The 18,691-nt window shown below is 28.3% G+C and overlaps 2 protein-coding genes and 1 long non-coding RNA gene across 3 annotated transcripts; 2 read left to right on the top strand and 1 right to left on the bottom strand.

The window, feature by feature from the left end:
* Positions 1–2,911: 2,911 nt before the first annotated feature.
* Positions 2,912–17,333, bottom strand: Dlic (dynein light intermediate chain). The gene is made up of 7 exons (XM_065506709.1): positions 17,195–17,333; positions 6,868–7,058; positions 6,307–6,707; positions 6,005–6,234; positions 5,815–5,926; positions 5,575–5,754; positions 2,912–4,685 (listed from the first exon to the last, which is right to left on the bottom strand). Exons 1-7 carry the CDS (start codon positions 17,296–17,298, stop codon positions 4,434–4,436), a joined length of 1,470 nt encoding a protein of 489 aa, XP_065362781.1. The 5' UTR covers positions 17,299–17,333; the 3' UTR covers positions 2,912–4,433.
* Positions 8,751–12,240, top strand: LOC135956520 (armadillo repeat-containing protein 2). The gene is given in 8 exon segments (XM_065507053.1): positions 8,751–9,136; positions 9,197–9,537; positions 9,642–9,895; positions 9,960–10,097; positions 10,162–10,844; positions 10,918–11,104; positions 11,172–11,417; positions 11,476–12,240. Coding segments are annotated over 8 exon segments (3,000 nt in total).
* On the top strand, positions 16,781–17,424 carry LOC135956278 (uncharacterized). The gene is made up of 2 exons (XR_010576370.1): positions 16,781–17,092; positions 17,214–17,424. It is a non-coding gene; the product is annotated as an uncharacterized LOC135956278 (long non-coding RNA).
* The last annotated feature ends 1,267 nt before the right edge of the window (positions 17,425–18,691 follow it).

The raw sequence follows: 18,691 nt of genomic DNA, 5'->3' as shown, positions 1-18,691 counted from the left end.
TATTTGTGTTGATTTATTCACTATTAACTAGTTTTTGTTGGGAATTTAAAATAATTATTTTTCAACTTATTAATATGTAATAAAAACAACTTTATACAAACAAACCCACAATTCTCCTCACATACAAACTTAAAAGTTTTTGTGGAACAGCTTTTATTATTACATTGTCCACATAACCCACACTTGCATATAATATCTAACGATTTGGAGATAGTGGATTGATAGACTTGCAGGTTTTAAAGTACACATTTTTTTTTTAAATTTTAGTTAAGCACTTCCTATTTATTTATTATATTTATAGCCTTTGCCATGGTGATAATAGGGCATTGCATATCACTGTGTCATTTCGAATATAATTTAAACAATTTACCAATTTGGTCGATTCACAAGGTCCTATCATGTCACAATGTCCTAATATTTCACAATGGTTTGAAAATGCTGTTATTGACTTTCAAGCTAAAAATGTCCTAAAATAATACAACTCTCAACAGAGACCTGCGCCGAACACCTAAGAGTCGGTTAAGCCGAGCCGCCGAGTCGTGAAATATTAGGAAATTGTGACTATATGACATGATAGGAGACCTTGTGAATCGACTAAATATTAATTAATTTGGTTATATTGCATGCAATGTATACTTTTGAAAATTGCAATGTATGCTATTGAATAATCGTTATTCAAAATCGGACCATTAAAATCTACAGACATTTTTCTATCAAAAAAAATTGTCTCAATTTTTTGTTGCGCAATTTTTATGTTCCTAGTTGTCTGAGGTTTGAAATCAAAATGGTCTTAAGATTCGGCACAGGCAAATATAATTAAATATTTTTAATACAGTAGTTTTGACTTACCTGCATTTCACTTAAATCGACAGAAATTGTTCAGATTTATTGCATTACCGAAAAGCCACATGAGATATCGATCATAAATTAATTTTTTTCGAATTTATTCACAATTAAGTGAATTCGCTTATTTTCAGAAAATTGCATGTGCGTACAAGCGTGTGTTTTGTATTTGTTAAAATTTTTGTTACAATAACAAAACACATGTAAAAGAACACGCTTTTAAGAACATACAATTTTCTGAAAATTGAATTCACATAATTGTGAATAAATTCGAAAATAATCAATCGATTTCTCATTTTATTGCTATTATATGTGATAAAGTGATAAACCTGGGGGCAAATTCTCGCACTCGCAATCGAAATAAATTTCGAACGCTTATTAGTGTTCGAGTAAAAACTCGTTCGTTATGGAGCACAATCATTATAATTTTATATACATTTTATTCGATATCGAATAAGAGAAACCCAAACATAAACAAAACTCGCACGTTCGAATAAGTATTCGATCGTGTTCGACTGCGGTAATTAGCCCCCTGAACAATTTCTACCGTTTTCGATTTTTCATGATTTTTTTAAAACAAACAAATTTGCTATTTTCACGTAAAAAATATATTTTTTACTTCATTTTGTAATTATAACTCCGAAACTACTCAGCCGATTAAAACGCAATATATAAACAGATTAAAGTTTATGTAAATTTTAACTTTTTCAAGTTTATTTCAGTAATATCGGACTATCCCTTTTTTAGTTATCATAAATTATGTGGAGAAACATCTACAAAACTTCGCAATTTTAGAAAAAAAAAATTAAAAAAAAAACTTCTCCATAGAATTTAAAATTTGGACCATATTTGTACTACTGGAACCACAATACATCAAAATTGTGTATTGATTCAAAAAGCCTCTAAAAATTTTTTGATTTTGTTGCCCTGTGTTATTTATCGATAACGGGAATCTGTGAAATTAACAAAAAGGTATTTCTCAAAAGAAATACATTTCTGTAAAGAGTACTTAAATTCAAATAAATTAAAAAAACTCTTGGAATCTTTTTCGACTCAAATCGATATCTGATAATCTTGAATTAACCCTGTAACAAACAATTATATAAAATATGGGTATCAAATAAAATTTAATAATTAATATTTATGTATGCATGTTATCACTCTCAATTAAAAATACGGATGAAACATTTTTTTAATTTTGTTTGAAAACCACTCAAAATATATGATTTTCAGAAAAATTTTGAAAAGTAATTTTTAAATCAAGGGGAAACATATAACTTTGTTAGACTGCTGATTTTCTTAGCTTTTGTTTGATACCCATTTTAGGATCGAATATATAAACACAGCCTCAAAAGTGAGTAAACACCAGTGGATTTTTCGATTTTTTTAAGATCAAGAAAATCATTATAGTCCGACTTAAATCTTTATTTTTCAGAACCGTAACTATTATTCAACTCAATCTCCAACAAACCAAAGCTTTTAAATTTTAATCGATGGATAGATTTTAGGATTTTTATTATCTTAAAAAAAATCAAATAATTTTTGGTGTTTACTCACTTATGAGGCTCACTGTATCTATTTTTGAGAATGGTTTATCCTTTGCAATTTTAAAGTCTATTTAAAAGGATATTTTCATAAATACATATATCGATTTTCCCATGTACATAGAAATAGACTATTGAACGTCTTAGCCATAGGGTAACATAGAGATGAGAAGTCATTGTCGAAAACCTAAGTCTGTTGTCAAAACCCTAACTCTTGCAACAACAAAATACATGCTAGTTAATGTATTGTTGTATCGGAGATATGATGTTTTGTATTTTTGTTTGACAAATCGGAGTGTCTCGTCTCTATGTTTGATGAAATATTTTATATAATTTTTTGAAAATAGTTTATCCTTTTGAAACGATATCTGACCCGATAACGAAAAACTCAGTACGCAGTGTTACTGTGTATGGTTTCTACTTTCACGTATATGTACATATATCGATTTTTCCATGTGTACAAATGACTGTAGCATGGTGTATAATTATAAATCATAATCGCAATAGAGTGAAGTAATATACAATTTGTTTTAAATGTTTCCATAAATTTTCAAAATTTTATTGATATTTTTTTAGTGGTTTTTACATTTAATTATTCTTGTTTGAATATTCTTTAAGAAACGAGCATTATCTGTTGTTTTTTTTTCTAACAATTTAATAAAAATTAACTAAAATTTTTAGTTTAATGTGACTTAAGAGGAAAATTTGAATTAATTTTTGTTAAGTTGTTAGCAAGAGGAGATTAAGTTAATATGTATATTAATTACTTAATTAATTTATATAAATAATTAATTGTTTTAGTTAGTTTTGCAAATATGTATTCATAAACATTTTTATACTTTATAAAGAGAACACGCAAAAAATTTACTTAAAACAAAAAGTAAAGCAAACTTTTCTTTATTGTTAAAGAAACTAAAATTAGAAAAATAAATAAAAAAATATATGTATATATATGTGTAGTTTTTACATTAAATGTTAAAGTGGATTTCATTCGTTACTTGCACTTTAACACACATCTTAACGTAAAATAAGGCCTTGGACTCTTTTTAATTATACGATAGTAGTATTTAAAATAAATTTAGAAAAAGTAAAATTAAAATCTCAAACAATTACATAAGTAAAAGGTTTGGTTATTTTAAGTTAATTAAAAAATGTTGCGTTTTACTTAAAGATTTTGTTGTAAACACACATTTCAATTTATTTTTTAATAAAAATTAAAAGAAATGCGTGTATTTGCTGCTGATAAAAATGACGCCATAACTGTTAATTATTGTATATTTTTGTTAAATAAAATAAAACAGTTAAAAATGATTATTTATTTTATTATGTAAGGATTTTTAGGGATTATTATTATCATTTTAATTTTCTTTTATATATTTTACAGATTATGGAGTGTCTTTTGTTTAAACGATAAATCTACGATGGTTACATTATATTTCGTGTTTCATTAAACATATAAATCTTTGAGCAACTAAATCAAATTAAAAAAACACACAATTGAATGTCTATTTAAAAAATACTTTTAATTATTAAGCCAGATTATTAACAAAGTGGTTTAAAAAGAGTTGATCCCCTTTTGTTGTTTTTTATTATAAAGTTGTGTACAGTACTTGATATTTTCATTGATTATTAAAAAAAAATTAAAAAATAAAATATTTAATATATTTAAAAAATGAGCACAACTTTAAAATTGGATTATTTTTTTTTTTTACTGAAGCAAACATAATTGTTATATGGAGGGCAGATATAGAAAATAATGTTTATATATAAAAAACAATTTCATTCTTTTAACATTTGTTTATAATAATTATAATTACTCTAGTGTTTACTAAAGTTTAAAATTATAAAGAGGATGATGAAAGGCCTTAATGATTTTAGTATTTTTTTAGCATTTTCCCTTCGGTCTTTAAAAGTCTATGCATATATATTCAAATTCAATTTCGATAGTATATTTATATTTTTTTTACTAATTTGAATTATTACAGTTTATACGATTATCTGAAATTAGTGCCTCTGTTGTTGTGGTAGAGTGACGTCGCCTTTTATTTAACATTCGCTTTGCGAGAAATCTACATCTTTCTTTACACTCCTCGCTAAACGATCCAATTCTGCGGCAGCATCCGTGCGCACAGATAATTTATCAGGAGTCAGCATACTATCAGAACCATTGGTTCTAGGTGTACTCATGGCACCAGGGGGAGTTGCTGGTGATCCAGATTTTTTGTGCAACAATGAATTAAAGAAATTCGCCAGAACTCCCTCACCTCCAGGAGTAGCAGGGTTCATTTTAACATCAAGCTAATTAGAAAAATTGGAAATATTTCAATTTAGTATTTAAAATTATTTAATAAACCTTTAATTCAAATAAAGAAATATTTTATATAATCTATATAAATAAAGCCAACAGCATTGTACTAGGTAATATTCCAAAAAAATGTTTATTTTAATTCAGAAAATATAGATTTTTAATCTTTTGGATCATAAGCAATTAAATGTTTTTTGTGAAACCTAATAATCTACAATAGATGGTCCTGATGAACAGCTCTCTAGGAATACCTACCAAACGATGGACTGAAATTATTGCAAAAACAATTTATAAGTATTTTTCCCGTATAATTGTTAATTCAGAACTGATGACCCTTTAAATAATGTTAATATATTTTGCGTATTCAGCTCATCGTTGAAATGTGTTCCTATAAAACATCATTTACAGTAGAGTTTCTTACCGAAGAATTTTTTGATATGTCGTGAAACGAGATTTTTATATATTAGATTTACGAGTACTAAGTTGTTGATATTTTAATTTATAAATAATTTAGTTGTATTAGTGCTTTCATACACTAATACTTTTGATTATTCGATACTACTTCATTACGTACTCAATAATATTAATATTCCACATTTTTATCGGATATTTGAAAATAACTAAAATGTTGTTTCTAAATTTTGCATTATTTTTTAATTTAAATTAATTTAAATTAAAGTTTATTTGGCAGGAAATATGATCTAGTAATGCAGTTGTTCTGTATGTATACATTTCAAAGAAAGAAGTGTAATAAATAGAGTAAAGTAAATTGCCAATTCCATTGAGTAAGTCCCAAACAAAAAAATAATCTCAAATAGTTAATTTAAAGTATTATAAAAAGTAAAAGATTATTTTAATATAAAATTTGAATTTTGATTTCACCTTTCTAGTTGGTGAGTTCTGATTAGCAGAACCTGGGGTACGAGGCAAAGCTTTACTAGCCTGGGAACGTAAAGGTGATTCACTACGTACTTGACCGCCGGCCTTAAGGACTTCTTGTTGTCGTCCCAAAAATGTTTGTTCGTCTTCAGTTTGAATTTCAATTTCACGATTTGATACAGCCTAAAAAATAATTATTATCGTAGTATATTCAATTTTAAAAAAATATTAAAGTAAATTTACTTTTCTAGAAGGCGGTGCTGTTATAATATCGGTATAGTAATCCTCAGCTTTACAAGAATGCATATTCTCATATAAAATACTTATTTTCTTTAAGCTATCCCAACCGGCAGGACTGAAATAGAAATAAAAAGTTAAATGATTTTATTACAATCTGAATAAGGAATTTATATTATAAAATTTATGTAGGTACATTAAAACCGCATCTTTTTCAACGACTAGGGCAGGAGTTCGGAATGGTAGACCATAGATTCGATGTGTTAAATATTTATAGAGGAGATCACAGTTTTTGTCTTCTTTAACACTTGTGTAAAAAAGTGATGTGCCATGCTGTAAACAGAAACGTCTTATCCATTGTTGAATAAAATCATAATGTTCATCCCGATAATCGTATTCTTTTTCCAATGTTGTCATGTAGTCAGTCTAAAAAAAACAAAGAAAAATATCGATATTTATTATTCGAAAAAAACTTTTTGTAAATTCCTTAATTTTTACCTTTGTTACAACGACTACAATGTCCAAACCAAGATTGGTTAGTAATGCTCCTTCAGTAAGCGGTAACAAATCATCATCATCTATGGAATTATTTCTCATCGTGCGTTTTACCGGCGAACCAGGATCTAAATCATCTCCAACTTCACAATAACTTTGCCAAGATGTTATTAAACGCTGGCGGGCTTCTTGTTTCTCTTCAGGTTCTAATTTCAAAGTTTCAATATGATCAGATAGAACCTTTATCCAATGGTTGAGTTGTTCCAACCAATACCATGGTTGAGTCATAGATACTGTGAGTATAACCAATGTGTGTGCATAATTGGTTTCATTTAAAGCAAAATGCAATAAATTTTTATGGCCTGGATCACCATCTAAGACCCAAACACTTAAACGCGTCATATCTAAAATAATTATTTCAAAAATTTATAAAATTAAAAAATTCCACTTATTTTGTACAAGACCGTTAGAAACCATATTCCATATTTTTAACAATATTATGTCAGAAAAAAGTCTTGCACTAAACTAAGTGAGCGAGATGTCCGTAGGTATATGTATACTCACCATCTCTGTATTCATCTTTAACATCTATGTAGGCATATTCTAGACCGGAACCTTTTTTAGGATTTTCCACACCCTGCAATTTAGCCACCAATGTAGTTTTACCGGTGGCATTATCACCCAATACTAATACAGATTTATTTGAAGGAAGTTTTGTGCTGCCTTGTTTTTGTACTTCACTCAATATTGAAGACCTAAAAAAACATATAAAACATTTCAAATTTAGTATTAGTATTTTATACGCCAACTGTACTCATTGCAAATTTAAATAGCATTTTAAACGTGACCATATTTATGGATAAAATTTACAATTTTATTTAATTTTATGGTATGCATATGTATGTACAAACATATTTGCATGTCTGTTGTTAAGCGACAAGCATTGTGTGCATTGTGAAATGTGTACATTTAAATGTTTTATTGTTTTTCAGTTTACAATCATAAAAATATCCTTATAGAGCTCCTTAAGAGAGTTATAAATATTTAATGATTCCACTTACGAATAATGGGGAGGATATGTTTGTTGTCGTAGTTGTTCTGACAATTGCAATTTAACTATTTCCGTGCGCAATAATTGAAATACATTTAATTCTTCAAAACCACTAACACTTCTATCTACATTTGCTAGTATTTGACTACTTGGGCTTATCATTATTCAAATTAAAATTCTTTATTCTGTAAATGAAACATGCACGATGCTAAACTTTTCAAGTTCCGTATCAGACCGTATGAAAATATAATAAATTATAATGGTAACAATTTAATTTAATTGGATTATTTTGAATTAAATTTATATGTATATCCAATTAAAATAAAACAAATTATTTGACCACTGTTTGTCCTTGTCCTTAGGTAGAGTATTGTTTCCTTAAACGTATTTTTGTTACTGATGTAATACTAGTGGTTGATAAATAGGAAATATTTCAAGTAAAGTGGTGGTATTGTTTACGAAAAGCCATCTAAACAACAGTAAATTGAAATGAGTGTAAAAATAATTCTATTAAACTATTATTTAGCGTGTTTCCTTCGTGTTACAATAGAATAAAAAAAGTATGTAAATACAAATGTAGCTTTTGAGCGCTTAACTGGAATATTTGTTGCTCGTGTGGAGTAGAGAGTAATTTAAATCTATTGATTTTTTCTAAGCGGTTTAGGGCGATTGAGTCAAACAATAAAAAGGCAAAATGAAAACACTTAAAGGAAAATAACACAGTGGTGGTTTTGAAATATTGCTTCTTAAAAAAGATAATGCACTGAAAAAACAAACCTACCGTTACCGAAATAACTGCAATTACCGTTACACATATAATCGCAAATATCGTTACCTCTAAATACCGATAGTCTATAAATAATTTAAATTATAAATAAAAATACCAATTTTTAATTTCAATAATTAATGAAAGTTTTAAATATAATAAAATACATTACCGAAATAATTAAAATTAGCGTTACCATTTTAACCGTTTCAAATCGGTTGCAAAACTTGGAAAAAAACTAACAATATATGTATGTAAAAAAAACGAACCACTGTATTTGGTTGAACTATGCACAATTTGTATTACATATTCAATAGTGTAAAATATTGTGGATACCTAAAGTCAATTATCCTGCCGACCATATGAGTGAGTTTTTTTTTTTTTTGTATGGTTACCGCAAAGAGCGGTTGTTATGGTGTCCAATATAAGTCAAATTAAAGACCTCTATGTAAATTTCCTATGTTACGTTAAAATATTTCAAATGTAGCTATCAAAGTGAAAAGATCTCAAATAATAGAAAAATTGCATACATATACATATAAAAAAATAAAATACAATCAATAATATTTCTGAAATTTAATTAATTATTTGTTGAAAAAAAAACTATTGTAGTGAAGCAAAAAATAAACCATGGAATCTAAAAATGATTCCAAAAATATAGGAAAATATCGTTATACACATCAAAATCCTCAAAATATACAACTCCCACAATTGGAGCATACTTTGGTGGGTTTAAGTAGACGAAGAACTTCGGCTGAAATGATAAGTGAAGCGAAAACCTTTTTAAGTGATGTGGCTCCATCAAATAATACAGCAAATCTCAATCAAGCAGCAAGTGGTATGAGTTTCACAAATAAATTTAACGTTTTATGATAACTTATTAAACTTTTGTCATTTACATTTGTAGTTGGTGGTGTTAGAGTTGTTAGTACTAGGCGTCCCATAACGCCAAGAGAACCAGGCAGAGTTTTATATGGAAAAGTTACTTTACCAGGAAGACCCCCTAGTGCTTTTTCGTACGTAAATTTAATATTTCATAGCAATACTTTACAATAATATATTATTCATAATTACAGTTTGCGTTATTTGCAAAATGTAGACTCTCGTGGCTCTACACCCAAAACTCCCTCATTGGAACCGTTACCAGCAACAGAGGAACGAGAAAGGAAATTAGCCACTCCAAAACAATTATCTCTTAATAGAGAGATTGGCGGTTATAGTGTAGACGAAGCTAATCACACCACTTCGTCACGCCGCTCTCAATCTCTGGAATCGCGTTTTGATAGCTATGAAAGTAACAACAATGGCAATACATTGGGCGTTAAATCAAATAATTCACTTCAAATGCAAACAAAATCACAATTGGTACGCAAATTACCCGCTCTAGAAATAAAAGGAGTTTCCATGAATGTAAAAGGTAACAAAACAAAAATTCACCCTACATAACATTTTTTTTACTTTTTTATTTATATTGTCATTTGTTATCAAACTCACTTCGTATTGGTCATACATACAATTTAGAAAATGTTAAACACATCAAAGAAAGAGCAAAAACAGCTTATAAAGAAACATCTACAAAACAAAGTGAATCGTTGAATTTAATGGGATCAATTCCGAAAGATAATTGTGCCATTAACCTTTTGACAACAAGAAAGATTCTTACACGAAGCAATGATTTGTTAGGACAATCATCTACGGAAAAACTTATAGATATGTTAAAAGAACATGCAGGACTGAAAGAGTGTACTGAGGAGACAGCTAGTCATATTAATTCGGTAAAATTATTTACACAGTTGTGTAAAAAAGAAGCCCATTTTATAAATATTTAAACAATTTTAGATTTTAACCGAATTGTACAATCGAGTGCGTAAAAATGAAAAGCATTTTAAGAAGGCTTTCATACTAGGAGGCCTTTATGGATTAGTGGAATCATCATCGGCTAAAATTTTGCTTGCCGTGGCCAGAGTTGTTCTTGCGGTAAATTTTAAATTAGATTTAAAGAATATTATCATTAATATCTTTGTATTTCAATTGTTTGCAGTTACGTGTCTCTGGTAGTAACTTAACAGGAGCATGTAAACTCATTTTTAAAGTTGCACGCAACGAACAAAATGATTATTTATTTTACGATAGCGATCTATTGGAATTGCTTATTGATGGCTTAGGACGTGCTAGTCCCTTGGAAGATCCGGAAGCTTGCATTTATGGCTACGGTTCTATTCGTTTTCTCACCTGCAGCACAGTGCAAGAAAGAGCCGAACTTACCACCATAAAAGACTTAAATCGCAATTGGTCTGAACAATTTGAATTGCCACGTAAACCCAGTACTGCTCCCAATTTGGGAGAAACTCATAATATACAAACTGATAGACATCAAAAAGAATTTGTTGAAAAATTGTCAAAGCAAGATGCTCTGGTAGTACGTTTGTCACACCATGGTGCAGTACAATTGATGATATTACATTTGCAAATATTGAACGAAGCAGGGGCAACGCAAAAATTAAATGGACCACCTTTACATTCTTTATATCAGTTATCGGCCGCAATGAGAGCATTAGCGGATGTTAGGCAAATTTCTTCTTCGATTGAGCAGTTGGAAAATCCAAATCAAAACTTTAATACAACGAACATACAACTTGAATTGGCTTGCCCTCATTTAGTTAGAGCTGCCGAGGTGACCATAGGTGAAGTAGAAGTACAAGCCAATATAGTTAGAACCCTGAGGTAATTATTTAAACAAAGAATTCCTACTTGATATTGTGTACTTTTAACAAATCTAATCTTAGCGTATTTTTAGTGTTCTTTCAGAAGACCCAGACTGCTGTCACATTTTAACAAATTTTGCTGGACGCATTGGTATGCTTTTGGGTCCATGTTGCGCAAACTTTAAAAGTAATCAGGCTGAAAAACTCCTGTCATTGATAAGTCGTTTGGGCTACATTTTGGGTAATATTATGGCCAAGTATGACAATGCCAGATTACAGGTAATATCGTATAATATAATCGGTATACTTGATAATGCATATACGTTTTATTTAATTTTAATTCAAGTTTTATCACAATGACGTGGCCATGGAGTATTTATTAAATATCCTGGAAATCTATTCTAATGAACCCTTAACGCTACACAACTCAATGGGCGATACCGTAGTTGATGTTTTAATTAAATTGATAAGAGTCCTAGCGAATATGAGTGTTAATTCTGAAGTTGGTTTTGGTCTAGGAAATGCTCAGTCATTGGGTAATATACTAATGGTATTACTTAAAGCATCGCAACAAATCAAAGGCATTAAAATGGTAAGTTGGTGCCGTGTTTATATTACAGAAACCTAATCTGCTTTGTATTTTTTTTTAGAAACAAGAGTTGCAAGAACTTACTCATGCCACTTTGGGAGCATTACATAATCTCTGTTTCTACCAGGACAAAATTACGTCAACACCAGCTCATGTTATTGAATCCAAAGGGAGTCTACAATCTATTTTGCCCCATTTGGCGTCTCAGTTGTGTTCAATACTAAAAACGAATCGCGAAGAAATTACACAGACCGAAATTACTCGTGTTTTGGGCAACCTGACTCGAAACGAAAAGGCTAGGAAATCATTTTGCAAATCTAAGGGACTTAAACTTGTTGTTAAAATTCTTAGCAATGCTGCAACACGACACTTATATGACCTCAAAGCTTGCACAATTGGAATATTGGTTAATCTATTGGGTGATATGGAGAATCGTTTACCATTGATACAACTTAAAGGTCCAGAAATTTTATTGGAGTTATTGCGTGATGCTTTGCAGCACCAAGCAGACTGGTTTTTAGCCACCATTATATCTCAAGCATTTTGGAATTTATTTATTGACACTCCCCACATAGAAGACGTATGTTCAGAGGCTACGTTAGATGAATTAAGTGATATATTGGCTGAATATTTAGATGAAGAAAAAATTCTAAAGAACACTAACAATGACTCTTTACCCCAAATGTGGGAAGATTTTGCAATTGTATCAACTGACTTACTGGAACGTCTACAATCAAATTATGATCAACAAAGTGATAGCATTGTGTCTTTGGAAACAAGTGATTTTGAAAACGATGAAGATGATGTTTACATAGAAGGAATGTAAATGAAGAGTAAAATGTTTGAGGAAATTTACGAAGAAAAATTAAATGGCTTAATAAAATTTATAATTATTCCCAGATTATTAATGACTTCTGTTTTTTATTTTAACTCTTATTATAACTATGAAATGATGTCAACCTAAGTTAATATGTATTAATATTTTTAAACGGCTGTTAAGGTATACAACCGACACCACCTTCTATCAAATCAATAGTATAAAATGACAACATTTACTTGTTCCGTTTCTCTTTTTATGTACGAGTGTTTGTATGTATGTACATAAGTTGTTTTGTTGGTATTCGACTTAAATATTTTTTATTCAAATTCGTTAGTTGAATATTAATGGGAAATCATTGAATTATTATTAGACGTATGCTTATTATTGACTTGGCATCTCTCGTGAGAGTATTATTTCTTCTCATTAGTTTATGAATCATTGTAATAAAAATTTAGGTAACAAAACAATTTCAAATTAAGAAAGGGTGAGTTTATTGTAATTCTAATATACACATCTGCTCAAAATAATAGATACACCAAAATTTATTTTTTAAAAATGAAAAAAAATAATGGTATATTGTAAAATTATAAAAAAAATTCAGTCGATTTTTATTTATAGTTAAAAGGAGAGTAAAAAACAAAAACAAAATATTTCATAATTAATAATAAATATTATAAAGTAAATTAAATTTCTTAAATTTCGAAAAATTTGGTGCTCATAATAATAGATACATTTTTAAAAATTCTTATTAAACAAAAGCTAATAAATTTTATCTTAAAAAAATTAGTTTATTATTAAAGTAAAGCTAGTATCCAGTATATCCACCTTTGTTTTGTAAAACTTTCTCCACTCTTCTGGGCATACTGGATATCAAGTTCTGACACTTCTCCAATGGAATCTCGTACCATATTTTTTGCGTTTTCTCCCATAAATCGTCTTTATTTTTGAAAACTTCCTTCGAAAGCCTTATCTTTAATTCACTCCACAAGTTTTCTATTGGGTTTAAATCATGGGATTGGCTGGGCCAGCTTAAAACAGGTACGTTATTCTCCAAGAACCAGTTTTTAACTAATCTTGAACTATGTTTTGGGTCGTTGTCCTGCTGGAATGTCCATATTAATGGCATATTTTCCGATACATATGGAAGCATTACGTTTTCCAATATGTCTCTATACCCACTAGCATTCATGGTATCTTCTATTCGGAATATCGGACCAACACCATTCCATGAAAAGCAACCCCAAACCATTATGTTTCCCCCGCCATGTTTTACCGTCTTTTTTGTAAATTTAACGTGGAATTCTTTTCCTTTTGGTCGGCGTACATTTCTTTGGCAGTCGTTTCCAAACAAATTTATTTTTGTTTCGTCGCTCCATAAAATATTTCTCCATTTTTTTTCGCCTTCACACCCGGACCATTGTAAGTGCTCTTTAGCAAATTCTAATCTTGTCTTGATATTTTTTTGGCGCATTAGTGGCACTTTTCTGGCAATTCTTCCCGGCAATTTAGCTTGTAAAAGACGACGACGAACTGTTTGTGGACTGATTTCGTTACATAGCTCCGCAGAAATAGCTTTCGATGATATGAAAGGGTCTTTTTTAACCATAAGGACGATCCGCCTATCTGTTTCTGAACTGGTTTTCTTTGGTCTACCGCGAGTTTCTCTTTTTTGTTTTTTAGATAAAGCATTTTGGACAAAATGTAAAGATCTTCCTATGCTCTTTGCTATTTCCCGTAATGATTTTCCTTGATTTCTCATCGTTTGAACAATTTTTTTCTCATCTTCGGTACAATGATGATTTCGTCCCATTTTCTTCAAAAGAGTCCTATTTTTTATAAAATTTAAATTATACTTACTGTTTCACGTAAATAGGAACAAAAAATTGCACAAAAAAAAAATTGTATAGGTATAAACAAATTACAAATTACTGATGTGTATCTATTTTTATGAGCAAATAATTTTTTGTAATTCAAATAAATTCGTTTTTAAAAATCAACATGAAAGCAAATAGTTGCCAGATTTTTGACTGACATGACATTGCCAGATAGAAATTTTAATAATATGATGTATTCTTAACGCTTGCGAGGAAATTTTCAATGTTACCGCCATTTAAATTTTTTCCAATTAGGTGTATCTATTATTTTGAGCAGATGTGTATATTAGATAAGGTAATTGTTATTAGAGAAATGTTCAGATCAAAGGTTCGAAAGAATCAAATTAAATTTAATCCATTCCGCAAAAGCATTCATTATGAAATAATTCTTAGGCATAATGTATTCATTATTGAATCATTCAATTTATTTATTTTTATTCCAAGTAATATATACAGCCTATAAGACCAATAATATTCAATGCAAATCTATTACAATATTTATATTTTATAATATCCTTTATTATAAAATATAAATATACTGAATTTCCTAATAAATGTGAATTTTTAATTAAAATAGTTTTATTTAAAATGTATTAATCAGCGTTATTGAAAAAACAAAACACTTACATACTATTAAAACATTAGATTTAATAATTTTGTAATGTATATAGGGTTTTGTTTTTAGAAAAAAGTAAGCATAAAGCCCTAAGTAACAAAACTGTTAAAATATTACACATATCGTCATCAAAAATGCAAAATAACGTAACATAATTTTTCATAAGTTTATAGGAGAAGCAAAAAACAGAATGAAATGAAAACTACTTGAGATATTGAAACAAAATTTTCAAATCTTAATTACATTGAAACTAGAATTATAATTTATACAAAAAAAATAGTTTTTTCAAAGTACACTTTATGCTATGTGGCTTACGTTTTCTTGAATTGTTGTTTTCTAAAACAAAAAAAACGTATCATCAATATAAATTTTTATACAAAAAAATAAAAACTTAAATAAAAATATTTTTTTTTATTTTATATAAAAGCAATTTATATACACATTTTTAAATTGTTTATGTTTCTTTTTTAAACTAAAAAAGGTCATAAAGACTGCAAAAAATATTCAATTGCAACAAATTTATTTAAACAAATTAAGATACGATGTAAAATAAGGTAAAAACTATTTATTAATTAATTACTCAACATTCAATATGATGTAGTTTATGGTAACCAATAATAAAATCAATTTCGAATTGTTTGATGATACGTTGTTTTGCATTCGTCGGACCGTTTTTTTTTTTGTATTTTTGAAATTCGCATTGTAAACCTCAATATTTTTTATTATATCATCTTTTTCCTTCTCCTGTAAAATTAGTAAAATGTACATAAGTTAGGGCTTTTTGCGTTTCGGGTAACGATATTTTAATTACATATTTGTATACCAAAAAGACACTTCTACGTTAGACAGCACATAACGTACAAACCTGACAACTTATAGTTTCGTTAAATCGGAAAACTTATTAGCAAAATTAATGAAATAGACAGAAAATATTTTTTATTAAGATTAGGAACATTAAAGGCCGTATTCATAAACAAATTTAAACAACGTTTTAAAATTAAATTTTGTATGAAAATTTTGCTTTAAAACTTTGTTTAAATTTTAATTTTTTTTATGAATACAGGGGTAAGAATGTATTACTTTTTTAAACCTACAAATATCTAGATACATTTTGTAACACTTCCTTTTAATTATCTTCAGGTTTTTTTTTAGCAGAATTTGTTAAATTTCTTTTATTACAAAAATATTGCATTGAATATATGTATATTGAAAATAATATGTATTGAAATGAATGAAAAAATAAAAAAAAAATTATCTCGAAGATGCGTGAAATGTACAATAAATATTCTTTAAAAATACACATAAAGCAATTGCTGAAAAGTTAAAAGATTTGTATTCGCTTATCAATACATATTACAAACAAAATTAATAGGTATCAATAAAAATATTCTTTACAATTTCTTGAATCTGCCGAATTTTCAACACGAACATATATATTTGAATCCTAACGACTTTTGTTGGGTTCAAATACCAATACACGACTTGATTTACTTGAATTTGTGAATTTTAGTTTTTATAGTGAAATTTACGTGAATATTAATATATCTTTATGGCTTCAAGCGGAATTTTTAGGTTCAAAGTATATTTACTAATTCTAAAATATCATTACATTTTATTAATGCCAACGAGTAAAAATTAGCACATTTAAAGCTTGCAAAAAAGCAAATAGCTACAATTTGCATTTATTCTTATCAATATTTGATAATAATAAACCATATTTTAGCTCAAATCTCAGTTGAAGTGAACAAACTTATTGACAAGTATATTTATGTAGTGTGTTCAAATATTATACAAATTATTGTAAATATGCAGAAATGTGTAAAAACAAAAAAAGAAACCTAATTAAAATAAGGAGATCAAAAATTAAAAACAATTTCCCATGGCCGTACTGAAGAAGACAAATTAATTCAAAAATAAAAAAAAAAATATAAGAGAAAATATTTGCAAACAAAAAAGTATAAACGTCAGCCAGCTCTATACATACGGTGATGATGACACATCGTAACAAACCCCACTATAACTACGAGTAACAGCAGCAGTTAAATAAATTGTGAGTTGTATTAGCCAAAGTGAATAAAAAAAAAATTAACTAAAACAACAACAACTACATTAAAGAAATACATATCTTATTTGGAGGGGGAGATAGAAAAGTAAATGAACGTATTGATGAAAGAAACCTAAAGCGTAAAGTTAAACTAGAGTTTTTTGGGGTTAGAATTTGGCACTTTTTGTGTAAATTGCAATAAGATTTTATCAAAATGGACCTGCTATAAATATACACCCACACTTATGATCGGTCATAATGCAATCGTAAATGTAAAATACAAGGCAGAGAATATAAAAAAATAATGTGAAAAAAGAGAAACAGGTATATTTTTAATTCTAAGATGAGTAATATTTTTTCGCACATACAATTATCCTTTTAACATTGAATTTTGATTGCTATTTTTGCACTTATAATATTACTTACCAAAGATTTTCTTTCTCAGCATTTCCAGCATCCTTTTTCTTAGCAGTAAAGGATGATGTCAGCGCATTGCTGCCATTCACTTGAATACCCATGTCCAACGCCATCTTCACCAATTAAAGACGACGGTGATGGATAGATAAATTGATGAATGGTGTTTTATGCAGATCTAAAATATTTTTTGGTTATTGCATATATTTTATTATAAACCAAAATATTTTGCCATCAATTTATCACTTGCGTTTTGTTATTTCCTTAGTAGACTCAGTATTTTTTCAAGCAAACTATTTACACAATTTATGCAGATTTTTCTTAATTTTTTACAATCTGTTAAACGGTAGAGAGGTGGTTAAAATATGTGAAAATATATTTTATTTATTTTTAGCCGCTACGTTATTAGCCCCAATCATAAATTTGGTTATATTACAGCTATTACTGGCTTTTTGAGTGTTTCTACTGCTTTTTCCTTCTTTCTACTTTGACTGCTTCTTTTTTTTGTATTTTTTCAAGTCCAATTGGGAGTATTCGTTTTTTTCTTTATTCTCTTTGTGGTTTTATTTTATGTTGAACTGTTTAATCACAATCGCTTTCTGTTGCATTTGTTTGGCGAATTTCTTTGTTTATATTATTATTGTTGTAATTTAGATGCTAAATAATATATGACAAATATAAACTATTGAGTTTTTATTAAAATTTGTTAAAAATTTTAATTAAAATTCACACACGACGAGAAATTACGTTCTCCTTTTCGTAGTTCGTTGGAAGAAGTAGAAAAAGAAAAATTTGCAACTTTTGTGAGGAATAATGTAACAATAGATTTCTCACTTATTCTTTGGTAATTTCAAGCATCAGTTGCATATCTCTAACTCTTTCTAACAAGACAGCTGTCCTAGAAAGTGATAAAACTTAACATCTCTGGTTTAAATTAAAAAAGTATGGCAATTTGGTCGTGAGCAGCTGACATGAACTATTTTTTTAAATACTAACGGTATTCACAATATGGAGTACATCTCCTAGTAAAAAAGCAGAAAAACTATTTATTGACAAACATTTCAATTTCTAATGTACATATTTTGTTTTTAGTTTTTTGATATTCTGCTCTGATGTATATATTGATAATGATGTATCTATTGATATGCCAGAAACTTGTTACCATTTCCAGGTTCATGCAGTTTTTTAACGGTGCAAAATAAATGAAACTCAATTTCCCAAAAATTTTAAATGTACGAAAAAGTTCCTTTTGTATTAAAGTATTAAATAAAAATTATTTTTTTTTTATAATTTCCGAAAAATTATGATATAAAAAAATAAATATATAACTGTTGAAGATAAATAAATTGGATTTTTGAATAATGTAAAATTTTTATTAAATAATGATCCAAAATTTTTGTTCCCTTTCAAATGTAATTGTAATAAAAAATTAAGAAATAAATTTCCAAGATTGTTGATACAATATTGGCTGTAAATTCTCATCACAACAAGCAAATTTTGAAAATAAAT

This window comes from Calliphora vicina, chromosome 4 (genome assembly GCF_958450345.1).
Source record: "Calliphora vicina chromosome 4, idCalVici1.1, whole genome shotgun sequence".
Taxonomy (NCBI): Eukaryota; Metazoa; Arthropoda; class Insecta; order Diptera; family Calliphoridae; genus Calliphora; species Calliphora vicina.
Note: the sequence above shows the minus strand (reverse complement) of the source record. Positions and strands in the feature narration are given on the sequence as shown.

Excerpts from the sequence above, each read along its gene's own strand:
- Dlic (XM_065506709.1), bottom strand. The coding sequence starts at position 17,298 with ATGGCGTTGGACATGGGTATTCAAGTGAATGGCAGCAATGCGCTGACA. Across the intron at positions 6,708-6,867 it reads TAAAGATGAATACAGAGATG|ATATGACGCGTTTAAGTGTT; the intron begins GTGAGTATACAT and ends TAATTATTTTAG. Across the intron at positions 4,686-5,574 it reads AGAACTCACCAACTAGAAAG|CTTGATGTTAAAATGAACCC; the intron begins GTGAAATCAAAA and ends TTTTCTAATTAG.